This window comes from Oncorhynchus tshawytscha, linkage group LG08, assembly GCF_018296145.1.
Source record: "Oncorhynchus tshawytscha isolate Ot180627B linkage group LG08, Otsh_v2.0, whole genome shotgun sequence".
NCBI classification, from domain to species: Eukaryota; Metazoa; Chordata; class Actinopteri; order Salmoniformes; family Salmonidae; genus Oncorhynchus; species Oncorhynchus tshawytscha.
Window position 1 is genome coordinate 64845514 of NC_056436.1, and position 27184 is coordinate 64872697.

At 40.4% G+C, this 27184-nt stretch overlaps 1 protein-coding gene across 2 annotated transcripts; it reads left to right on the forward strand.

Moving 5' to 3' along the window:
- The first annotated feature begins 4282 nt into the window (after positions 1 to 4282).
- LOC112256102 lies at positions 4283 to 22053 on the forward strand. Of its 2 annotated transcripts, XM_024429094.2 has the most exons (5): positions 4289 to 4559; positions 5014 to 5346; positions 16797 to 16904; positions 20861 to 20974; positions 21262 to 22053. In XM_024429094.2, exons 1-5 carry the CDS (start codon positions 4511 to 4513, stop codon positions 21276 to 21278), a joined length of 621 nt encoding a protein of 206 aa, XP_024284862.1. In that variant the 5' UTR covers positions 4289 to 4510; the 3' UTR covers positions 21279 to 22053. The 2 variants fall into 2 exon arrangements, with proteins under 2 accessions (XP_024284863.1, XP_024284862.1); XM_024429095.2 differs by lacking the exon at positions 16797 to 16904 and having other exon boundaries at positions 4283 to 4559.
- The last annotated feature ends 5131 nt before the right edge of the window (positions 22054 to 27184 follow it).

Genomic DNA, 27184 nt, shown 5'->3' on the forward strand with positions numbered 1-27184 from the left:
CCGCCAGAGCCGCCAGTCAGCCAGGAGCTGCCAGAGCCGTCAACCAGCCAGGAGCTGCCCCTCAGTCTGGAGCGGCCCCTCAATCCGGAGCTGCCCCTCAGTCCCGATCTACCCCTCAGTCCTGAGTCTCGCCTCAGTCCCGAGCTGCCCCTCAGTCCAGTGGGGCCATTTAGTAGGGTTGCCAATCCTAGGTCGGCTTACTTTGTGGGTGGTTGTCTTCTGTCTTTGTGTCATTGCACCAGATAGGACTGTTTCGGTTTTCACATTTGTTGTTTTGTATTTTGTAGTGTTCTCGTGTATGGTCCTGATTTAACATGTTGAACTCTGACCACGCTGCATTTTGGTCCTCCTCTCCTTCGACTGAATAAAATCGTTACACAACCATAATGTTACCATAGTTACTATCAATGAGGCTACAGTACAGATGTGTGTTCACCTAGGATCTGACTAGTCTTGGATATCTCGACCTTGGAGCATCGTAATTAGGGCTGGATTACCGAACGGGGTACGCAGGGCACCTTGGTTGGGGCCCCCTGTAGTTCGAGGGACCGCCAGATAGCAATTGATAGCAACATGTAGAGTTGCAAAAAATGGCTTTAAAACTGCAACATTTTCTGTCATCCTCATGGCAAAGTGTGAACAAAAGCGTGAGGTGAGCTATAAAACAACAACAAAAAATCACTGCCCCCATTGCAACATGTTGAAAGTTAGTTGATTTCCCCCGTGGCCGAAAATGTGGTAGTCTGTCCCTGATTGCAGAAGTAAGCCGTCTGGCTCGAGAGACTAGGATCTGATTGTGTCAAATAACTGATTTCACCCATCACATATTTTCAGACCAGAACTAAATTGATCTAAATTGATCCTTCAGAATGATCAAACTTGTGGTAACTTATAACTGAGATGAGAGAGGTTGTGCGCTCTTTAGTAGGACAAGAAACTGCAATGGAGAGAAAATGCCCTTTTCAAGAAACCCAAACTTGTTTAGATTTCCCTTATTCCTTTATTGCATAACATACAATGCAGTACTGCTACTCTGCATGTTTGTTCTACCAAAGTGTTGTTGCAAGTAGGCTCACTTATGCAATTATGTTCTGGAGAGAGGATTTGAATCACATCATTCACAGCGCTTGAAATTGTAACCCTGGCAATAAGATGTATGGACTCTGCAGCAACCATAGAGTCAATACATCTAGCACAATCCTTACAATATAAAACAGGTATATGCTTGTTGAGGCATCTGAATGAACAAAACCTTTCATCAGGATAACAGATGAATGACTGCATTTTAACTTGCTAATAAATATGAATGTAATATGTTTTTATATGAAGATGTTTTTCAACCTAACAACTATGTCATTGTTGCTTTGAACTTTAAATGTGTGTGCTGCCCCATACTACATGGTGTGATATTCACTTCGTCACACACAACTAAAAGATATAGTGTACTTCAGAAAAATGTTTTAAAAGAGTTCTGGATCAGGACTGGGGCGAAGGTTCACCTTCCAACAGGACAACAACCCTGCGCAAACAGTCAATACAGCGCAGGAGTGGCTTTGGGTCAAGTCTCTGAATGTCCTTGAGTGGCTCAGCTAGAGCCCAGACTTGAACCTGATCAAACACGCCTGGAGAGACCTGAATATAGCTGTAAAGCAATGCTCCTCATCCAACCTGACCATGTTTGGGAGGATCTGCAGCGAAGATTGGGGAGAAACTGCCCAAATACAGGTGTGCCAAGCTTGTAGCATCATACCCAAGAAGACTATCGGCTGTAATCACAGCCAAAGGTGTTACAGGGTCTGAATACTTTCCGAAGGAAGATTAGAAGATTAGATACATGGGGAATGATCCATTGTAAAACTGATATATGGTTAGATACATGGGGAATGTTCCACTGTAAAACTGATACATGATTAGATACATGGGGAATGTTAAACTGTAAAACTGATACATGATTAGATACATGGGGAATGTTCCACTGTAAAACTGATATATGATTAGATACATGGGGAATGATCCACTGTAAAACTGATATATGATTAGATACATGGGGAATGTTCCACTGTAAAACTGATACATGATTAGATACATGGGGAATGTTAAACTGTAAAACTGATACATGATTAGATACATGGGGAATGTTCCACTGTAAAACTGATACATGATTAGATACATGGGGAATGTTAAACTGTAAAACTGATACATGATTAGATACATGGGGAATGTTCCACTGTAAAACTGATATATGATTAGATACATGGGGAATGTTCCACTGTAAAACTGATACATGATTAGATACATGGGGAATGTTCCACTGTAAAACTGATACATGATTAGATACACGGGGAATGATCCACTGTAAAACTGATACATGATTAGATACATGGGGAATGATCCACTGTAAAACTGATATATGATTAGATACACGGGGAATGTTCCACTGTAAAACTGATATATGATTAGATACATGGGGAATGTTCCACTGTAAAACTGATACATGATTAGATACATGGGGAATGTTCCACTGTAAAACTGATATATGATTAGATACATGGGGAATGTTAAACTGTAAAACTGATATATGATTAGATACATGGGGAATGTTCCACTGTAAAACTGATATATGATTAGATACATGGGGAATGTTAAACTGTAAAACTGATATATGATTAGATACATGGGGAATGTTCCACTGTAAAACTGATATATGATTAGATACATGGGGAATGTTCCACTGTAAAACTGATATATGATTAGATACATGGGGAATGTTCCACTGTAAAACTGATATATGATTAGATACATGGGGAATGTTAAACTGTAAAACTGATATATGATTAGATACATGGGGAATGTTCCACTGTAAAACTGATATATGATTAGATACATGGGGAATGTTAAACTGTAAAACTGATATATGATTAGATACATGGGGAATGTTCCACTGTAAAACTGATACATGATTAGATACATGGGGAATGTTCCACTGTAAAACTGATATATGATTAGATACATGGGGAATGTTCCACTGTAAAAATGATATATGATTAGATACATGGGGAATGTTCCACTGTAAAACTGATACATGATTAGATACATGGGGAATGTTCCACTGTAAAACTGATATATGATTAGATACATGGGGAATGTTCCACTGTAAAACTGATATTTGATTAGATACATGGGGAATGTTCCACTGTAAAACTGATATATGATTAGATACATGGGGAATGATCCACTGTAAAACTGATATATGATTAGATACATGGGGAATGATCCACTGTAAAACTGATATATGATTAGATACATGGGGAATGTTCCACTGTAAAACTGATACATGATTAGATACATGGGGAATGTTCCACTGTAAAACTGATACATGATTAGATACATGGGGAATGTTCCACTGTAAAACTGATATATGATTAGATACATGGGGAATGTTCCACTGTAAAACTGATACATGATTAGATACATGGGGAATGATAAAAAGATAGATGATTAGATACATGGGGAATGTTAAACTGTAAAGCTGATACATGATTAGATACATGGGGAATGTTCCACTCTAAAACTGATACATGATTAGATACATGGGGAATGTTCCACTGTAAAACTGATATATGATTAGATACATGGAGAATGTTCCACTGTAAAACTGATATTTGATTAGATACATGGGGAATGTTCCACTGTAAAACTGATACATGATTAGATACATGGGGAATGTTCCACTGTAAAACGGATATATGATTAGATACATGGGGAATGTTAAACTGTAAAACTGATATATGATTAGATACATGGGGAATGTTCCACTCTAAAACTGATACATGATTAGATACATGGGGAATGTTCCACTGTAAAACTGATACATGATTAGATACACGGGGAATGTTCCACTGTAAAACTGATACATGATTAGATACACGGGGAATGATCTTGAGGTCAATAATCAAGAAAGAGAGGAGGCAAACATTTATTTATTTACAATATTTATTATTAATAAAAAAATCATTATTTATGGATTCAAGCAAAATGTCCTAGTTATGTAGATACACTAACCAAGCATTAACAGATTGAGTAACAGTTTTCTATGTCATTTCTAATCTGAGTTACTGTGTTTTACTTTGTTCCTCGTGTTACTTTGTTCCCCAGTCTCCCCTATTGCGTTTCTGAATATGATAATATTTTCTCTGGATTTGATAAATAAAGGTGAAGACTTCTTGTCAAGAGACAAATGTGTCATTGTTTTATCAAAGTAAGGAAGTTAAATAACAACCTTGTGTTTCCGTACCCTTTTGTCAGAGAAAGGGGGGCTAGCTAATGTAAGAACTGCTGGATAAGAACTGTTAATTCTAGAACGAGGAAGACAACACATCAAGAGAGGTTTCAGTTGCAGATTTTTCTCAGTTTGACTTGCATAGCCAGACTTGTGGACAAAAGTAAAGGAAACGTCTTTTTGGGGCTCATTTGAAGTCAGTTAATTGAATTAGGGAGTGAAGAGAGAGACATGGAGGCTGTTTTTGGATTGTTGGTGATGATCGCAGGAGTGTCTCATGGTAAGTTATGTCTTTATTTGTGTCGTAGCTCATTATGCAAGAGCCTACTATTTTCAGACTGTGAAGACTATGGCTATATGGCGACAGGAGGGAAGAAGAGAGTTATAGAGAGTTTTTCCATTCCAACCATATCTGAGTATAACTTTTGATTGCTTGTGTGTCCTTATCATTGCAACAGCATAATTGGTGTCTGGAAAATATATTGATAAAAGATATGTATATTCCTGCCAAACCTGAGACGGCTCCATCTGATTGTTCCTTTCGATTCTGTTTTCTGCTGTATCCCACTCATTGTATAAGTCATCTTTGAAGTTATTGGCAACTCAGTGTCAGACAATTAAATTACAAGAAACCACTCCAGTTCAGTCATAGTTATGACAGTAACATATTTTCACTTTATCCACTTATACCAGTTGTGTCAGAATTGTGACACAATGTTCAACTTTGTCCTCAGGCATGTTGACCTCCTCCTGTGATGCTAGAGAGGATGGATGTCAGTGTTATGGAGCTCTGGGAGGAACTGTCTATCTCCAGCTGACTGATACCACAGTATCTGAACTCACATTTAAAAAAGATCCCACTGGTGTCACTACAGAGATACTCCGAATGAGAAGAAACAAAATGATCATCGCTGACTCCATTAAAGCTAGATCAGAGTTCTTCATGAACAACAAGACATTTAGGATGGATAACACAGAAAGGACGGATTCTGATGAATACCTCTTAGAAACATTTCATTCTAATGGAAGTTCATTGGCCACCAGAAGACTACACCTGTTCATTGAAGGTAAATAGCTAACCCTCTTTAGAAAATAGAGCTACATGACTGTATAGAGATACTTGAAAGTTGGGGCAATCCTTGTCTGGCAGGGAAACTTTTCTTTTTTAATCGTTTTCATTATTTGAGAATTTTAAAAGGTAAAATATTTGCAATATTATTCATTTCCATGTTGGGCTCTGTGCCAGGAAATGCCCTTGTCTCTAGAGCAAAGGTCCACAATTTCAAACTCCCCCAAAAGTGATTAAAATTCTAAAAACTTGCGAAAATGTAAAATAACTGTGAAAGGAGCTCATGTAGTTTCCTGCAATAGCCCTTTCTGATTTAAAGTAATATTTCTCTCAAAACTGCGATTCCTAAAAAAATATGTGTCCAGAGTTTTGGTCAACTTCGTCATATTTGTCTAAAATCCTAAATGAATCTGAAATGATCGGGGTCAGCTATACCATGACAACGCCTTCATCTCCTGATTAACTGCAGTGCAACAAGACAGTGCATGGTCCTGAAAGTCCTCTACTTTTGATCGATTTAAACAAACAATATTGAAATCCCCATGGTCACAGGGGATATGCAGCAAGTGAAGGTGATTTGCAAGCAATTCTATTATTTCATGTCACAGCAATATATCATATCTGTTAGCAAACATTTGAATTTTATTTAAACAATGTGTTCATATGAAGCATAAGTGGTTGCTTTCCCATTGTATTGTTTTTGGTAAATTTGTATTGAGTCAGGCAGCTCCAAAATGCAGCTGTTTCAGTCTCACTCTGTGCTTTCTGTGGTGGAGGGGCAGACAGAGAGCATGATTGGCTCAGGGTGCTGTTACTCTGGGAGAGCTAGCCAACAGCTGGGAGAGCTAGCCAGCAAAACATCCATTTTTGTAAGGGTTCTATTTATGAAGGCTGAGGGTATATCTGGGTTTGTTTATCCAGTTCGATTTCTTTTTGTACATGAATCCACATGTAAGGAGATGAATAACTCATTTACCAATGTTGTATGGAAAAACAAACATCACCACCTTAAAAAGAAAGTGTTCTCTGTGACTAGGGTAGAAGGAGGTTTTCAGTTATTGGATTTTGTGGATATGAATAATGCCTTTAAGATTAAGTGGTTGAAAAAAAGGCATAACATCTCCAGAGACTTTATACTTTTTTATTCCTCATAACATTTTTAAGAAAATTGTGAGTTTACAATTTTTGTTGTCTTGTAATTACAACATACTGTATATATTTTTCTATCAGCAAGCCCTTATGGCATGGACATTATGTTTTGTGCATGACCTTTCAGCCTATCAGCACCCCCTAGAGAACGTTAGGGGAATCTACTTTAGCATATGCTTCAGATGCATATCAACAATGCTTGATAAATAAATACTTGATAAATATATTGTAAAGGAAACTTCTTGAAACTAGGGGGCAATATTTTTATTTTTGGAAAAATAACGTTCCCAAAGTAAACCCCCTATTTCTCAGGACCAGATGCTAGAATATGCATATAATTGACAGCTTATGATAGAAAATACTCTAAAGTTTCCAAAACTGTCAAAATATTGTCTGTGAGTATAACAGAACTGATATTGCAGGCGAAACCCTGAGGAAAATCCGATCAGGAAGTGCCGCTTATTTTGAAACCGTTGTGTTCCTATGCACCCCTATTGGCCATTGAAAGGGATATCAACCAGATTCCTTTTTCTACGTATTCCCTAAGGTGTCTACAGCATTTTGACGTAGTTTCACACCTTTATGTTGAAGAATGAGCGTAAACGACTACATTGCGTAAGTGGCCTGCTGAAGGCTCTCAGAGTGATTCTTGCGTAAAAGACAGAGGTAGTCATTGTTCCTCTCGCTCCTACTGAAAAGCCAATTGTCCAGGTTGATATATTATCAAATAGATATTTGAAAAACACCTTGAGGATTGATTATAAAAAACGTTTGCCATGTTTCTGTCGATATAATGGATATAATTTTGATTTTTTTTTCGGTGTTGTCGTGACCGCTATTTCCAGTGGATTTCTCAACATAACCAACAAACAAAGGTATTTTGGGTATAAAAATAATCTTTATGGAACAAAAGGAACATTTGCTGTCTAACTGGGAGTCTCGTCAGTGAAAACATCCGAAGATCATCAAAGGTAAACGGTTAATTTGATTGCTTTTCTGATTTTCGTGACCAACCTTCCTGCTGCTAGCTGGACATAATGCTATGCTAGGCTATCGATAAACTTACACAAACGCTTGCCTTGCTTTGGCTGTAAAGCATAATTTCAAAATCTGAGATGACAGGGTGATTAACAAAAGGCTAAGCTGTGTTTCACTATATTTCACTTGTGATTTCATGAATATGAATATTTTCTAGTAATATTTTTTGACCGTTGCGCTATGCTAATTAGTGTAGTTGATGACAATTCTCCCGGATCCTGGGATGGGTAGTTCCAAGAGGTTGCATGAATAAACATTCATGGGAATATGTCAATAAAAAAAAATACAACAATAGTTATTTGTTTAGCTAGAGTCAAGGATATGTTTTGAACAATTCTACAAAGTCCTAGAAAATACATTGGCATATAGCCTGTTTTAGTTTCCTTTACATTAAAACATAATTGTAGTCCATTTGACCAACTTTATTTGTAGATTTGAATAGTAATAGTTATAGTAATAAAGTCCAGTTACAGGTTACTTTGACAAAGAAACGAAAAAGAGGATAATAATAATAACTGGTGAAATGATTTGCTGTATTCCTAAACAAAATCACCCGTGGATAAACAATTGTCAATGATTAATTGCACAAAGAAATATTGGTTAGTGTCGTAGAAACTGCTCAATATACTCTTTCAGATGCAATATAGCAATCGAAATATTTTCCCTGCATATCCCTGCATCTGTCAATTACAAGATGTGCCAATCTCTTCATGTACAATTTGACAACTGATAGGCCTAATATTGTCACTCATCAGATTATTGTCAATTGAATCTATAACTCGTATTATATGTGAAATTAGTTTTGGTATAGTTTAGGTGTAGCTTCAATGTGCAGACATCGTTTGTTTCCCGCTCATCAACGTGGACAGAGCATTTTTTGGTTCCCTTAAAATACGTTTGATTAGTAATAGAGCTACAGTAAATAAAACAGTCCCAAAACAGGTTATTTTTACAAAGTAAAAAGGTACGCGGTCCAATTTTTTACATGATCGCCAACACTGATAAATAGATACAGCACAAACTCATCATTACACTATTGTTGTTCGAAATTAAATCAACCTCTTTACCCTCCTTATCATTCAGTTAGGCCTAATTTACGTACAATTGTGAAGTAAGGTGAACAATTATCGCCCATTCGTGGTTGATTCAGTGAGGAGAGAGACGCATTAGCACCTGTCCTACAGCATATTGTCTCGGCTGTAGGTAGGAACAGGTGTGGGGAAAAGGCTCTAAATACTTTTCTGTTTGTCATTTAAAAATTATGACAAATGAGCTTAGCTTTTTTTATAGCTTTATAGAGGGGCTGATTTTTTACATTTACAAAATCAAATGTTAGTGGCCGTTGTCCTATAGTGTTCTAGTGTTCAGAGTCAAAGCCTGCCCTACTTACACACAAAGAATATTGTTCTGTGGTTAATGCTATTCCCTCAGGTATCTCCCAGCTAATGAAAAGTCAAATTTTCAAGGTATACTTAGAATAGAACCCAGTCTATGTATTAATGGTATTGATATCAAAGTCCCAAGTGTACAAATAAACACACAAAATAATACTTTTTATAGCAAAAGAACAAGGAAACAGGGAAATCCTTTTGTAATTAAACAACTATCAGACCTTCAATGGTGAAAAGCTTGGCTTTGTCCCTTTACGTGTTGCATTTCTATAAGATAAAATAGGTGCACCTAAAGATTCTGCACAATATACACCTCTCCAACACAATGGTGTCAAGGTTTACATACATTGATGTCAAGTGTACTTTCTGCAGTGATGGACCTGAAATGCTGACACATTTGTTTTCCAGTTGTTACACTATTAGAGTTAGGTGGAGTACATACTGAGTATTTTTTTTCATCAACCCCCTGCTTTATAGTGTTTTGATAGACATTGTTTTTAATTGAGCCTCTGAAATAATGCAAAGGCTTGTCTACAGTCCAATTTTATAACAAATACTTTTCTGAATAAGTGTCGTTAGCTAGATTTCAATCCAAATGTTGACAGATTTTCACGTGAATATTCTAAAATGTGTGACATTTTCCCACCAGTGGTGTTTCCACAAAACTGACTTGTTGCGGATAAAAATCAGTGCTTGATGACGTAGTGCACATACAATTGACTTTTTGCTTAAGTTTTCATGTAGCGAATACAAATCTAAAGATCAATGTATTTCCATTGCATTTTAAACTCACCAATAGTTTTGTCACAAAAACTGTTGCATTAAATAGCAAATGTGCCTATTCTGGTCTTGGCACGTGCACTCTAGCCAACAGCTGGCAGATACGGCGCGGGTATCTGGATAAGAGCTAGTATGTTTTTATTTGTCAAATGGCAGCTAAGCATTTAATCATGTCACTGTGCACTTTTACCACTATGTGAAGTTCATCATCATTTATTTAATCAGTAGCCTAATAGACTGTATGGTTTCCCAAATAGTGGGAGGACCACACGGCCATCCATTAAACTACTATTGTATATGTACTATTCTATCTTACGTATTCTACAGATATAGGCATTATGGCCAGAATATGTAGTATACTTCCCAACACACACACACACACACACACACACACACACACACACACACACACACACACACACACACACACACACACACACACACACACACACTGCATTTGGAAAGTATTCAGACCCCTTGACTTTTTCCACATTTTGTTATGTTACAGCCTTATTATAAAATGGATTCAATTATTATTTTTCCTCATCAATATACACACAATGCCGCACAATGACAAAGCAAAAACAGGTTTTAAGAAAATTAAATGTATTGAAAATAAAACACTGAAATATCACATTTACATTAGTGTTCAGACCCTTTACTCAGTACTCAGTACTCAGCGATTACAGCTTCAAGTGTTCTTGGGTATGACGCTACAAGCTTGGCACACCTGTATTCTTCTCTGCAGATCCTCTCAAGCTCTGTCAGGTTGGATGGGGAGCGTCAATGCACAGCTATTTTCAAATCTCTCCAGAGATTGGGTTCGATTGGGTTCAAGTCTGGCCTCTGGCCGGGCCACTCAAGGACATTCAGAGACTTGTCCCGAAAAGGGGTTGTATGTATTTTCTCTATAAAAGCAATGGACCGGCTCTGTTCGTTGAGCTTTCAACTATACACTGTTCAGTGGATAGTTGATTCTCCATTTTGCAAATCTCATAATAAAGTGTTGTTTGAAAGAATCTGCAGTCTCTCTTCTTTGTCTTGGCTCTGTACCTAGGTTCATTGTCCTGTTGGAAGGTGAACCTTCGCTCCAGTCTGAGGTCTTGAGCACTCTGGAGCAGGTTTTCATCAAGGATCTCTCTGTACTTAGCCCTGTTCATTTTCCCTCAATCCTGATGAGTCTCCCAGTCCCTGCTGCTGAAAAACACACATAAAGCATGATGCTGCCTCCGCTATGCTTCACCATAGCATTGGTGCCAGTTTTCCTCCAGATGTGACGCTTGGCATTCAGGCCAAAGAGTTCAATCTTGGTTTCATCAGCAGAGAATGTTGTTTCTCATGGTCTGAGAGTCATTTAGGTGCCTTTTGGCAAACTAAGGAGTGGCCTCCGTCTGGCCACTCTACCATAAAGGCCTGATTGGTGGAGTGCTGCAGAGAAGATAGTCCTTCTGGAAGATTCTACCATCTCCACAGATGAACTCCAGAGCTCTGCAGAGTGACCATCAGCTTCTAGGTCACCTCCCTGAGCAAGGTCCTTCTCCCCTAATTGCTCAGTTTGGCCGGGCAGCCAGCTCTAGGAAGAGTCTTGGTGGTTAAAACTTCTTCCAGTTAATAAGAATGATGGAGTACACTGTGTTCTTGGGGACCCTTCAATGCTGCAGACATTTTCTGGAACTCTGTGCCTCGACACAATACTGTCTCAGAGTTCTACGGACAATTCCTTCGACCTCCTGGCTTGGTATTTGCTCTGACATGCACTGTCAACCACTGAACACCACTGAAAATGGCACCAATAGATAGGGCAGCCGTGCTATTAGCCCCGAGGCAACTTTGCAGTATTTTGTTTTTTATGTGTTATTTCTTATATTATTAGGCCATAATTTGTTTTGTGTTATTAAATACAGCCGGGAAAAACTTTTGGAGATGAGAGTGGCAGTAACTCACCAGCATTACCAGCATTACAACCAGGAATTCACCTTTCCCGAATTTGATCCTTTGTTCGTACCACACAGGGTAATTGAACTGATTCCAGAGGTTGATCCAAAACATTGCCGGCGGAGAAGAGATTTTCGGAGTGGTCCAACTCAAGAGGTGCACACACTACCCACCGCTTCTGAGTATATTACTCGCTAATGTTCAGTCGCTGGATAATAAAGTTGACGAGCTCTAGGCGAGGATTTCCTTACAGAGAGACATCAGGGATTGTAACATACTCTGTTTCACAGAAACATGCCTCTCTCGGTATATACTGTCTGTACAACCAGTTGGGTTCTCAGTTCATCGCTCAGACAGGAATACATATCTCTCCAGGAAGAAGAAGGGCAGGGGTGTATGTTTCATGATTAACTACTCATGGTGTGTTTGTGATAACACACAGGAACTCAAGTCCTTTTGTTCACCAGACCTAGAATACCTCACAATCAAATTCCGACTGATCGCGCTGCTAAAACACTCGACACTGCTACTCCAACTTCCAGGATGCCTACATGGCCTTCCCCCGTCCTCCCTTCGTCACGACTACCTCCCTGATCACGACTACAGTTTGCTCCTCCCTTCCTACTGGCAGAAACTCAAACAAGAAGTTCCCGTGCTAAGAACTATTCAAAGCTGGTGTTACCAATCAGAATCCTCGTTTCAAGATGGTTTTGATCAAGCGGACTGGGATATGTTCCGGGTAGCCTTTGAGAATAACATTGACGAATACAATGATACAGTGACTGAGTTTATCAGGAAGTGTATAGGTACAACATGATAAACTCAGCAACTGTATCAGTGTATTCCAACTCATCACCGGGGGCAAACTACCTGCCCTCCAAACCCCACTCATACATGGCTAGAGCCCAATACTCCACCGGATCTTTGCTGTAAACTCTGGACCTTGGCACCGGATCACCGCTGCTACCGATTGGCTATAGTGGCTAACGCCACTGCCACGAAGTAAGCCCTAGTTAGCCGTGAGCCAGGCACATCTCCCGGCTAGCAAACAAAATACTACAATGCCTCTTTCGCCATCTGGCTTGGATTCTCTGTCGACACGGCGCCCTGCCACACCACCACGTCTGGTCTGCCGACGAATAATCCATCCGCTGTGCCTTCAACCGGCCTCTGTCTGAGCAGACCCCCCTACCAGCCCCGGGCTACTAACTTTAAACGCGTTGTCTCCCGCGTGCTAGCGTAGTGGCGGTTTCCCTGTTCCATCTACTGCTGCCCCATGGACACTATGATCACTTGGCTGCATAGCTGATGCCTGCTGGACTGTCCATTAATCACGGTACTCCATTCTGTTTATTTATGTTTTATCTGTCGGCCCCAGCCGCGAACTCAGGCTCTGTGTGTAGTTAATCCGACCCTCTCTGCCTAGTCATCGCAATTTTACCTGCTGTTGTTGTGTTAGCTGACTAGCTGTTGTCTCTCCTGTTGTTTTAGCTAGTCTCCCAATCAACACCTGCGATTACTTTATGCCTCGCTGTATGTCTCTCTCAAATATCAATATGCCTTGTATACTGTTGTTCAGGTTAGTTATTGTTTTAGTTTACAATGGAGCCCCTAGTTCCACTCCTCATACCTCTGATACCCCCTTTGTGCCACCTCCCACACATGCGGTGACCTCACCCATTATAACCAGCATGTCCAGAGATACAACCTTATCATCACCCAGTGCCTAGGCTTACCTCCGCTGTACCCGCACACCACCATACCCCTGTCTGCACATTATGCCCTGAATATATTCTACCATGCCCATAAATCTGCTCCTTTTATTCCTTGTCCCCAACGCTCTAGGCGACCAGTTTTAATAGCCTTTAGCCGCACCCTCATCCTACTCCTCCTCTGTTCCTCGGGTGATGTGGAGGTAAACCCAGACCCTGCATGTCCACAGGCACTCTCATTTGTTGACTTCTGTGATCGAAAAAGCCTTGGTTTCATGCATGTCAACATCAGAAGCCTCCTCCCTAAGTTTGTTTTACTCACTGCTTTAGCACACTCTGCCAACCCTGATGTCCTTGCAGTGTCTGAATCCTGGCTTAGGAAGGCCACCAAAAATTCTGAGAATTCCATACACAACTATAACATTTTCTGTCAAGATAGAACTGCCAAAGGGGAAGAGTTGCAATCTACTGCAGAGATAGCCTGCAAAGTTCTGTCATACTTTCCAGATCTATGCCCAAACAGTTCGAACTTCTAATTAAAAAAATTAATCTCTCCAGAAATAAGTCTCTCACTGTTGCCGCCTGCTACCGACCCCCCTCAGCTCCCAGCTGTGCCCTGGACACCATCTGTGAATTGATCGCCCCCCATCTAGCTTCAGAGTTTGTTCTGTTAGGCAACCTAAACTGGGATATGCTTAACACCCCGGCAGTCCTACAATATAAGCTAGATGCCCTCAAACTCACACAAATCATCAAGGAACCCACCAGGTACAACCCTAAATCTGTAAACATGGGCACCCTAATAGACATTATCCTGACCAACTTGCCCTCCAAATATACCTCTGCTGTCTTCAATCAGGATCTCAGCGATCACTGCCCCCCCCCCCGCAGCTACTCGCCCAAGCCTCCCCAGCTTCTCCTTTACCCAAATCCAGATAGCAGATGTTCTGAAAGAGCTGCAAAACCTGGACCCATACAAATCAGCTGGGCTTGACAATCTGGACCCTCTATTTCGGAAACTGTCCACCGCCATCGCAACCCCTATTACCTGCCTGTTCAACCTCTCCTTCGTATCATCTGAGATCCCCAAGGATTGGCGAGCTGCCGCTCATCCGCCTCTTCAAAGGGGGAGACACCCTGGACCCAAACTGTTACAGACCTATATACATCCTGCCCTGCCTAGTCAACAAACAGATCACTGAATCCCACCATACCTTCTCTGCTGTGCAATCCGGTTTCCGAGCCGGTCACAGGTGCATCTCAGCCACGCTCAAGGTACTAAACGATATCATAACCGCCATCGATAAAAGACAGTACTGTGCAGCCGTCTTCATCGACCTGGCCAAGGCTTTGGATTCTGTCAATCACCATATTCTTATCGGCAGACTCAGCAGCCTCGGTTTTTTGAATAACTGCCTTGTCTGGTTCACCAACTACTTTGCAGACAGAGTTCAGTGTGTCAAATCGGAGAGCATGTTGTCCGGTCCTCTGGCAGTCTCTATGGGGGTACCACAGGGATCAATTCTCGGGCCGACTCTTTTCTCTGTATATATCAATGATGTTGCTCTTGCTGCGGGCGATTCCCTGATCCACCTCTACGCAGACGACACCATTCTGTATACTTCTGGCCCTTCCTTGGACACTGTGCTATCTAACCTCCAAACAAGTTTCAATGCCATACAACACTCATTCCGTGGCCTCCAACTGCTCTTAAACGCTAGTAAATCCAAATGCATGCTTTTCAACCATTTGCTGCCTGCATCCGCACGCCCGACTAGCATCACCACCCTGGATGGTTCCAACCTAGAATATGTGGACATCTATAAGTACCTAGGTCTCTGGCTAGACTGCAAAGACTCATATCAAACATTTCCAATCCAAAATCAAATCTAGAGTCGGCTTTCTATTTCGCAACAAAGCCTCCTTCACTCACGCTGCCAAACTTACCCTAGTAAAACTGACTAACCTACCGATCCTTGACTTCGGCGATGTCATCTACAAAATAGCTTCCAATACTCTACTCAGCAAACTGGATGCAGTTTATCACAGTGCCATCCGTTTTGTTACTAAAGCACCTTATACCACCCACCACTGCGACCTGTATGCTCTAGTCGGCGGGCCCTCGCTACATATTCGTCGCCAGACCCACTGGCTCCAGGTCATCTACAAGTCAATGCTTTGTAAAGCTCCGCATCATCTCAGTTCACTGGTCACAATGGCAACACCCACCCGTAGCACGCGCTCCAGCAGGTGTATCTCACTGATCATCCCTAAAGCCAAAACCTCATTTGGCCGCCTTTCCTTCCAGTTCTCTGCTGCCTGCGACTGGAACGAATTGCAAAAATCGCTGAAGTTGGAGACTTTTATTTCCCTCACCAACGTTAAACATCTGCTGTCTGAGCAGCTAACCGATCGCTGCAGCTGTACATAGTCTATCGGTAAACAGCCCACCCAATTTACCTACCTCATCCCCATACTGTTTTTATTTTCTTTACTTTTCTGCTTTTTTGCACACATGTATCTCTCCCTGCATATGTTCATCAGATCATTTATCACTCCAGTGTTAATCTGCTAAATTGTAATTATTCACTCCTATGGCCTATTTATTGCCTACCTCCTCATACCTTTTGCACACAATATATATAGATTAAAAAAAATCTCTACTATGTTATTGGCTTGTTTATTGTTTACTCCATGTGTAACTCTGTGTTGTTGTCTGTTCACACATCTATGCTTTATCTTGGCCAGGTCGCAGTTGCAAATGAGAACTTTTCTCAACTAGCCTACCTGGTTAAATAAAGGTGGAAAAAAAAGATATATATATATATACAAGTATACTTATAGATGAAGCGAGGGAATAACTTTAGAGTTTAAAAAAGTTGCATATTGTTAACCGGGACCTTGTATTAACAGGCACACAGACACAATCAGTGTCACAATATTGCAGGCAGATTGCTAGCTAGTTTACTCTATAAAAGTATGCTCAACTACCGTGGTCTTCTGTGCAATAAGAGCTAAAGATATGGGAAGTAGCCATAAACTGATCATAACCCAAATGTTATAACGTTTGTGTGTGGCTCTAAACTCATTTCTGGGATTGGTTATTAGTATATTCAATGTGTAGCCAATGTGTACTGGTTTCGATGCATATGAGTTTTGTTAATTGAGTGTGCCCCACCAATATTTTCATGTAAAAGTTGCCACTGCATGGTCATAACCATATCCTGTCAAGTCCATCTCCCTTACATATTAAGATAGAATATGTAAAGGTCCAAAATCAGATTCTGGTTTGGTTTAGTTTAGCAGATACATTATCAAAACATTACACATGATTATTATCATCATCAACATCATCATCATTATCATCAATAGACCTAGGAGAAGCAGCATGGGATTCACCACTTTTCAACACAGGTTTGTGACTGTTTATTTTGCCTCTACAGGGCTCATATATATTAACTGTACCTTATCCACCGGGACAAAGATATCAGGGTGGGTGAATGCCACCGACAATGACCAGTGCCACTGTCAACTAACCGATGGTGCTACCGGTAAGTCTGATATAATAATTTTAACAGATTTGATTCATCTGCTGATTAGTTGTCCCTCACAGATGAAATTGGGGAGGGGACAGTGGTCCGGTCTCAGTCCGTCCATTACATGATGACCAAACTGACTCCAATGGAGCCCATATTGATTTTGTCTATGCTCACCAGACACGCAGGTTAAAATATCAAAACCAACTGTGAACTCAACCAACTATACTGAACAAAAATATGAATGCAACATGTAATGTGTTGGTCCCATGTTTCATGAGCTGAACTAAAATATCCCAGAAATGTTCCATTTTCACAAAAAGCTTATTTCTCTCAAATGTTGTGAACAAATTTGTCAACATCCCTGTTAGTAAGCATTTCTCCTTTGCCAAGGTTATCCATCCATGTGACAGGTGTGGCATATCAAGAAGCTGATTAAACGGCATGATAATTACACAGGTGCACCTTGTGCTGGGCTGGGTACAATAAAAGGCCACTCTAAAATGTGCAGCTTTGTCAATACAATACAATGCCACAGATGCCCTAAGTTTTGAGGGTGTGCAATTGGCATTCTGTCCAGAGCTGTTGCCAGATAATTGAATGTTAATTTCCCTACCATAAGCTGCCTCCAATGTCATTTTAGAGAATTTGGCAGTACGTCCAACCGGCAACACAACCACAGACCATGTGTTTGGCGTCGTATGGGCGAATAGTTTGCTGATGGCAATGTTGTGAACAGAGTGCTCGATGATTGCTGCGGGGTTATGGTAAGGGCAGGCATAAGCTATGGACAATGAGCACAATTGCATTTTATTGATGACAATTGGAATGCATATAGAAACCGTGACAAGATCCCGAGGTTCATTGTCATGCCATTCAACCGCCGCTATCACCTGACGTTTCAGCATGATAATGCACGGCCCCATGTTGCAAGGATCTGTAGATAATTCTTGGAAGCCTAAATTGTCCCAGTTCATCCATGGCCTGCATACTTACCAGACATGTCACCCATTAAGCATGTTTGGGATGCTCTCGATTGATGTGTACGACAGCGTGTTCCAGTTCCTGCCAATATCCAGCAACTTAGCACAGCCATTGAAGAGGAGTGGGACAACCTTTCACAGGCCACAATCAACAGCCTGATCAACTCTATGTGAAGGAGATGTGTCGTGCTGCATGAGGTGGTCACACCCGATACTGACTGGTTTTCTGATCCATGCCCCTACAGATGCATATCTGTATTCCCAGTCATGTGAAATCTATAGTTTCGGTCCAAATGAATTTGTTTCAGTTGACTGATTTCCTCATATGAACTGTAACTCAGTAACATCTTTGAAATTGTTGCATTTACATTCTTGTTCAGTGTAAAATAATTTTGGGAGAGGTCGAAACAAATATGAAACATTGGCAGATGAACATTGAGTTGTTATTTTACCTGAAATCCATATGGTTCTTTTTTAGCTGGGTCTTTGTAGAATGTTGACCCATTTTGAGACACACAAAGTTGTGTGTTCTCTACTCTGACAAATAATCCACAGATAAAGGGGGAAACCTACAGTAGTTATTTTTTTGTTAGTTTTCTTTGATTAATCTCTCGTCATTCATTCTTCTTCTTCTCCGGATTGTATATGGCGGTTGGCAACCAACTTTAAGGTGCATTACCGCCACCAGATGAACTGGAGTGCCAGAGTTGGAACCGGTTCAGGGAACAGAACCGAAAACCACAAAATAACAATATTTTAAAAGGAACAGAACCAGAACCGAGAACGCAAGTGATCTATACGGTTCCAGAACAGAACTGTTATTTTAAAAGCAAGAGAACATTGTTTTTCCAGTCCCACAAAAAACACAGCAAACCCTCACTTTGTCACTCAGAAACTTATTCCAGTGTCTGCCTGCCTGCCAGTTGAAAATCTTGGCCAGTGTGTGCTTGTGTATAGGCTACCTGCCCCTCCTCTCCCTCCGAAGCATAGTCTACTCTAGCTACTGATGTTACAAGCTTCGTTCAGAAATTAGGGAGAGAGATTTTTAATTAGAGAAGAATTGATTCACTTTTTCAATGTTAAGGATACTATAGTTATCACGTTTCATATTGGATTTATTAACTACAAAAAGGTAAGTTGTATTTCTATTTGAATTCTGGTGCCACCCTGCACACACAAGCTTGTTAGCTAGCTAACTTAGCAAGCTCTGGTCTAGATCTCAAACTCTAGGTGGCATTATGTGTACTTTAATGGAACAGAGAGTTATGATCAAGGCCTAGCTTTAGTCCAATGTTAGTTAAGCCAACTCTGAAGTTAAAAGACAATCAAAGTTCCTTCATAGAAGCCGCTCCTCCAAAGGTATACTTCTGAGGTCCTAATTCAGATAATGCATACTTCTGAGGTCCTAATTCAGATAATGCATGTCATAACAACATGATGCCCAACGCTTCATTCCGAGGGCTCTCATCATCCACAAAATTTCAGTCGCATCTCGCACTCTACACTACACTTGTCTGTCCAATGAATGTATATGGCTTGCCCGCTTCATAGCAAGCTGCTCTATCCATTGGTGAAGTCATTTAATGTTGAGCAAAATGTTTAAAAAATATTAATTCAGAGGTTTATAAAGGAACAGAAAGGAAAAATATAAACCGTTACTGTTTTTAGGTTCGAACCGGTTCAGAACTAAACTTTTTTTGGGTCAGAACAGCTGAAAGGAACTAAAAAAAATAATGGTACTGTTCTGAATGAAACAATTGGAAAATAATTTACTTTTCAACCCCTGCTGGAGTGTGGACCTGGTTCATCTTTCAATCGCCCACATGGCTATATGATCGTAAAAAACAATGAGTAGATGGTAGAGGTGGGACTTGTAGTGGCGTGTATTCAAGGATGTCAAGAGAAGTCGGTCTTCCCCCCCAAAAATGACCAAGAAAAAACATAAATAATTACTATTTTGTCTCTCTGTGTTTCATAATTTTCCTTAAATTCACAAGAGGCTGAAAGTATCTCACCAGAGTAAGCATCCACGCAAGTGTAACAATGCCCCTCTGTCTCTGTATGTGTCGGCCATCTATCTGATGCTGTCTGGTAAAAAAGAGTGTGACATTGTTGCCGCCCATAGTATTGAATGCAAGGGAAGCCAGCGAGCATTTGGCCCCCCTTAGTAAAAAAAAGTATAAAATAAAAACCAATCAGCGTTTGAGCTAAACTGAAACATTAGCTTGCTTGACCATGCTGTATGCTTTGTGGACTTCACCAGACAGCTGTTGCTGTCCAGTTTGTGATGAAACAAATGTGTTGTTGAATTTATTCTGCCACTGTGTCTTCTTATATATCATGGTAGCAAGGCATATGAAATAACAGGTTATAGAGCAAACACCAATTATCACAACACAAAGGTTGTAATAGGGCTTTTTTCCAGCTTTCCCCAGTGGTTTTACCCACGCACCACTACTGGGGACTTGCAGCGCGTCAAGTGTCTAAAATAGAACCAGGTTAGAACCAAGTTCTATTTTAGCATCTGGCTATGCAGATGCCGTTGACGCACACGAGCAGATAAAAGGAGTTGATAACATGTACTGTATGTTTATTTTTCAATGCTCTTGCCCTCAACATGTGGGCGGTGTGATCAGCATGTTGGTCACACGCGATATCTCAGACAGCATGTCCCGATTTTTACGAAACTTGGGTGAAAGGTGCGTCTTGCCATAGAGATCCAGCATTTACAAATATATACCAATTTGCCCAAGGTGGGAGCTATAGTATTGAAGTTAAATTTGTGATTCACACCTAGAGAGGAGGAGGTGAAGCGAGAGGGATAACTGGACCCAAAATCTGTCTCCTCCAGCAGGTGGCGTTTTTTCTTTGGTGCATTACATGGAGTACAGGGTGTGGATTAGCTAAGAGACTGAATAATTTGTGGGGGATGACGTGTTTACTGTTGCCTTCTTAATTTATGTGTTATTCTGTCTCTCTTTTCCACAGGACCTGGGTTCAATGTGTTTGTTTATTTCCAATTTGCTGAAGTCTTCATTCTGCTGTCAATCTGTCTGGGATCATACTGTTTCTACAAGAAGAAGACTTGTCCTCAAGAGCAATGTCAGTAAATATGCATTGTACCTTTCAATTAAGGTCTAGCTTTAAAAAAAAGTTTCTTATTTTATTCTGCTTAATTCTGTCTGTCTGTCTGTCTGTCTGTCTGTCTGTCTGTCTGTCTGTCTGTCTGTCTGTCTGTCTGTCTGTCTGTCTGTCTGTCTGTCTGTCTGTCTGTCTGTCTGTCTGTCTGTCTGTCTGTCTGTCTGTCTGTCTGTCTGTCTGTCTGTCTGTCTGTCTGTCTGTCTGTCTGTCTGTCTGTCTGTCTGTCTGTCTGTCTGTCTGATGGTCAGTAAGCAGAGGAATATGAAGTCCCTCAGGTGGATCACGGTGGGACTCAGAGGAGGGTGTTGATGTCCTAAGAGTTGCTATTGGGATCAACCAGGCTTTGAGATTACTTTATGAAATAATGACTAATGGTGATATAATACTGCTTTATCACTCTTTTAATCTTGAAACTCAAAGCACAGTAATGTATTAAAACCAAAGAAATACCATTCTATTCTTTTGACATTTATTTTCTTATTTTCATTATGTTCCCTCAGACCTGCCCTTAACAAAATGAATAGTGAATGATCTATGTGATGGTGTTTATTTAATCGATTTTAACTCTTGAATTGAAGTGTTTTAGTGCTGTTTCTTTTGTTCATACTGTTACATAAACGAATGAAAAAGTTGTTTTTGAAAATATATATTTTTTCATATTCTAATGTTACCTTCTTAAGCACAAACAAATAATTATTTTACCAATAGTATACATCACATGTATTTATTAGACTGTTAGAATGTTGACATCTGAAAGACTCATCATTGGCTTGAAGGGGGTCCCTCTAGGCTTTTCTAGTGTTAAGTATCATTTAAAATGTTATAGGAGTGTATATTACAGTGTATTGATTACATTAAAGGGTTTATTTTTTTGATGCTTGTGGTATACAGTAACAGAAATGTTCGAGAGTTGAAAGGCTTTTTAATTGGGGAACGGTAAGATATGCTTTCATTGTTATTGTAACTTGATCATGTTTGATGTATTGGTGTGATTTTAATGCATAGAAATAAAAGCAAAAAAACTTTTAAAACATTGGAAATCTTGTCACGGTCGTCATGGGAAGTCAACCAAAGCACAGCGTGGTGAGCGGACATTTTCTTTTTTATTTGAATAATGTCGCTAACAAAAACAATAAACACCGACCGTGAAGCTTAACAGGGCATTAGTGTCAGGAACAAAAAGAACTACCCACAATCAAAGGAGGGAAAAAGGGCTACATAAGTATGATTCCCAATCAGAGACAACGATAGACAGCTGTCCCTGATTGAGAACCATACCCGGCCAGAACATAGAAACAAAGAAACATAGAATGCCCACCCCACATCACACCCTCACCTATCCAAATAGAGAAATAAAACGTCTCTCTAAGGTTAGGGGGTGACAAATCTACTACTTTTGAAACATGCTGGACCTCATTTCTCACTGAAAAATGTTATCACACGTACTGTAACACTTCCCTTCATGAAGAGGCAATGCTGAGTTGTCGTCAGAATAACATCACAATGTCATAGACCACATCTCACATCACCAGTTCTGTGGTCTGATGTGATTAGTGCCTGGCAGAGAGTGATTATAGATAATAAACTGGAATGGAGAGAAAATGTAAGTACCTGCTATACTTGTGCTTTTCTATTTACCAATTTCTTTGTTCTATGTTTGTGCTTTTCTAGACCCCAATTTCTGTGTTCATGCAAGTGACTGATTGAATGAATCCTCACTTATCAGTATCTGCAATTTGGCAGTATGCCCAGACCTTGTTTTGAGAACGAAATATATCTCGGTTTCAAGGTCTCAGCTTAGAGAGATATAGCCGTATATAAGACAACTGCTGGGGCTATCCCAGCATAGCTCCTGACAGACATTCACTATGGTGCATTAAGTTGGAACCTCTCTAGCATGCTGACAATATTAGCTAGCTTTTGTGACACAGGGACTATGGTGGTCTGATTGAATCATGATTTAAGATTGACTTTGAGTGCTCCTGCATAAGAGTTTCCACGAGATAACCTTTTCAAGAAAGCACAAAGCCCTTTGCTCTTTCATTGTATTAATTCATTTACTTCTAATACATATTTATATGATATTTTCACACCCTGGTCTTAGTATTTTGTGTTTTCTTTATTATTTTGGTCAGGCCAGGGTGTGACATGGGTTTATTATGTGGTGTGTTTAGTCTTGTTTTTTTTGTTGTAGGTATTGGGATTGTGGTATAGTGGGGTTTTCTAGAAAAGTCTATGGTTGCCTGAAGTGGTTCTCAATCAGAGGCAGGTGTTTATCGTTGTCTCTGATTGGGAACCATATTTAGGCAGCCATATTGTTTGAGTGCTTCGTGGGTGATTGTTCCTGTCTCTGTGTTAGTTTGCACCAGATTAGGTTGTTTAGGTTTCCGTTTTTGTATTGTTCGTGTTCTTATTCGTTAAACATTAATCTAAATAACCATGCTGCATTTTGGTCCTCCTCTCCTTCACCGCAAGAAAACCGTAACAGATATTGGCTTTCAAAAATAAAATAAAAATATGATTTAGCAATGGCATTAAATATATTTTTAAAGTATACAGAAACAAATTGCATTTGAATACTTTTACTCATGAAAAATAAACAGCATGAACCTGTAACCCTTTCTTAAAATGAAAGTCTCCCTCACAAATAAAATCAAATTGTATTCGTCACATGCTTCGTAAACAACAGGTGTAGACTAACGGTGAAATGCTTACGGACCCTTCCCAACAATGCAGAGAGAAACAAAATATATAAATAATAGAAAGTAAAGTAGCGAGTACCACTTCCTCCCAAATCGGCCCATACCTGGCACGACCTCAGGACCTTTTCCTCACCAACACACTTGACTGTCCTCCCTCAAGTGTATTAGCCGATCGTGCCACCACAAAAGCTAGCTAATGAGCCTACGCAAGCAGGAAACTTAATGCTGAGGAGTATGTTCCACACATCCCCATGCGTTGCACGGGCACCACACTACCACATCTCTTACCTATAGGTCGTCTCATCGTTGTCGGTGATCAGGCCACCGTACCACAAACTTAATGATGGTGTTGGAGTTGTGGGCTCCCACGCACGGCCCTTGTGTTGAGGGTCAGCGTGGAGTATGTGTTGTTGCCTATCCTCACCACCTGGGAAGGCCCGTCAGGAAGTCCAGGATCCAGTTGCAGAGGGAGGTGTTCAGTGCAAGGGTCCTTAGTTTAGTGATGAGCTTGGAGGGCACTATGGTGTTGAATGCTGAGCTGTAGTCAATGAGTAACATTCTCACTTAGGTGTTCCTTTTGTCCAAGTGGGAAAGGGCAGTGTGGAGTGCAATAGAGATTGCATCATCTGTGGATCTGTTGTGGTGGTATGTGACTTGGAGTGCATCCAGGGTGTCTGGGATAATGGTGTTGATGTGAACCATGACCAGTGTTACAGGGTGATAATCATTTAGACAGGTTACCTTGGCGTTCTTGGACACAGGGACTATGGTGGTCTGATTCAATCATGTAGGTATTAAAGACTGGGTCAGGGAGAGGTTGAAAATGTCAGTGAAGACACTTGCGAGCTGTTCAGTGCATGCTCTTAGTATGCATCCTTGTATTCAGTCTGGCCCTGAATGTTAAACTTCTTAGGGATAGGGGGCAGTATTTTCAAAAAGCGTGCCCAAAGTAAACTGCCTGCTACTCAGGCCCAGAAGCTAGGATATGCATATTATTAGTAGATTTGGATAGAAAACACTCCGAAGTTTCTAAAACTCTTTGAATAATGTCTGTGAGTATAACAGAACTGATTCGGCAGGCGAAACCCCGAGCACAATCCATCCAGGGACATTTTTTTTAGGTCAATCTGTTTTTCATTAGTTTCTATGGTAATCCTTTTTAATAGAAAAATGCTTGCAGTTCCTATGGCTCCCACTAGATGTCAACAGTCTTTAGAAATTGGTTGATGTTTTTCTTTTGATTAATGAAGAAGTTGCCCTTTCCTTTCTGAGTGTCGAGCCAAGTGGACTGTAATGTTTGGTGCGCTATCCGCTATTGAACACAGTATATTCCGTCTTAAATTTGATAGATTATTTACGTTTTAAAATACCTAAAGTTGGATTAGGAAAGTTGTTTGAAATGTTTGGACCAAGTTTACAGTGGCGGCAATGGGGGTGAAGGGATCCCTAAGAGGTTTTTTAACCTTTTCACGCTTGAATCCCAAATGTCCCAAATGTCACTACTGAGCCTGACAAACTTCTCTGAGCCTAAGCACTTCCCCAGTGTTTCTCCAGATCAAGAATGCAGACAATGGTGCATCTCCAGTCAGAACAGAACTTCAGAACTTGCATGATCTTTTCCCCCCTTTGCACATTTTCTGGCTGGTGCCCACATTGCCTTCATTGTTTTTTCCTTACTAATACTACTTTTGGACATGTTTTTCGTTCCTACAGTTTCTGTATATCATGTTGTCATTTCTACTGTAGCTATGTATGGAGCTCTCTCTCTCTCTCCTCAGCCACAGACATGGTAACCACCTGTAATGCCATAATACTGCCAGATAAACCATCAACATTGTGTAGAGATCATACGTACTTCTTCCTTAGACCTAGTAACCATTTCCTTAAACGGCTGGAAAAACTGTCGGATGGAAACAATTGGTGGAATATAGGTGAATACAATATGTTGAGACACAGCACATGTGGCAACACTGAAAAATACATGTTAATTTAGGCTTACAAGTGTCTAGAGAAGGTTACACCCCCTTGGATTTCTGCACATTTTATTACAAAGTGAGATTAAAATGGATTTGATTGAAATGTTTTGTCAATGATCTAAACAAAAACGTAATGTCAAAGTGAAAGAATTAAAAACATTTCTTTAAGGAATCCACCCCCAGAAATAAAAAGCATGAAACTCCTGTCAATTTGGTGAAAGCCTCTGTTCTATCAGTGGGTAAAATAACAAATGTCCCCATTATTTAACTTCTAAGTGGTCCGTCTGTGAAAGTCAGGAAATTGTGTAGCACGTTATAGCTACAGTTGAAGTCAGAAGTTTACATGGACTTAGGTTGGAGTCATTAAAACTTGTTTTTCAACCACTCCACAAATTTCTAGTTTTGGCAAGTCGGTTAGGACATCTACTTTGTGCATGACACAAGTAATTTTTCCAACAATTGTTTACTGATCGATTATTTCACTTATAATTCACAGTATCACAATTCCAGTGGATCAGAAGGTTACATACACTAAGTTGACTGTGCCTTTAAACATCTTGGAAAATTCCAGAAAATTATGTCATGGCTTTAGAAGCTTCTGATAGACTAATTGACATAATTTGAGTCAATTGGAGGTGTACCTGTGGATGTATTTCAAGGCCTACCTTCAAACTCAGTGCCTCTTTGCTTGACATCATGGGAAAATCAAAATAAATCAGCCAAGACTTCAGAAAAAAATGTAGACCTCCACAAGTCTGGTTCATCCTTGGGAGCAATTTCCAAATACCTGAAGGTACCACGTTCATCTGTACAAACAATAGTACGCAAGTATAAACCCCATGGGACCACACAGCCGTCATACCACTCAGGAAGGAGACAGGTTCTGTCTCCTAGAGTGAGCTGGGTGCGCAATTATCCAGGTACTTTCCCGAAATGGATGACACAAACAACTGGATTCGTTATGCCTTTCATGCCCTTCCTGTCTTATCTGGTGTCCTGTGTGAATTTAAGTATGCTCTCTCTAATTCTCTCTTTCTCTCTTTCTTTCTCTCTCTCTGAGGACCTGAGCCCTAGGACCATGCCTCAGGACTACCTGGCATGATGACTCCTTGCTGTCCCCAGTCCACCTGGCCGTGCTGCTGCTCCAGTTTCAACTGTTCTGCCTGTGATTATTATTATTTGACCATGCTGGTCATTTATGAACATTTGAATATCTTGGCCATGTTCTGTTATAATCTCCACCCGGCACAGCCATAAGAGGACTGGCCCCCCTCATAGCCTGGTTCCTCTCTAGGTTTCTTCCTAGGTTTTGGCCTTTCTAGGGAGTTTTTCCTAGCCACCGTGCTTCTACACCTGCATTGCTTTCTGTTTGGGGTATTAGGCTGGGTTTCTGTAAAGCACTTTGAGATATCAGCTAATATAAATACATTTGATTTGACATTTGATTAGTACCTTGAGCGTGGCTAAGCTGCACCCGTGACCGGCTCGTATAC

Bases quoted from the DNA above. Each gene is read 5' to 3' on its own strand.
- LOC112256102 (XM_024429094.2), top strand. From the start codon at position 4,511: ATGGAGGCTGTTTTTGGATTGTTGGTGATGATCGCAGGAGTGTCTCAT. The intron at 4,560-5,013 runs GTAAGTTATGTC...CTTTGTCCTCAG, and splicing joins GATCGCAGGAGTGTCTCATG to GCATGTTGACCTCCTCCTGT. The intron at 5,347-16,796 runs GTAAATAGCTAA...TTGCCTCTACAG, and splicing joins ACTACACCTGTTCATTGAAG to GGCTCATATATATTAACTGT.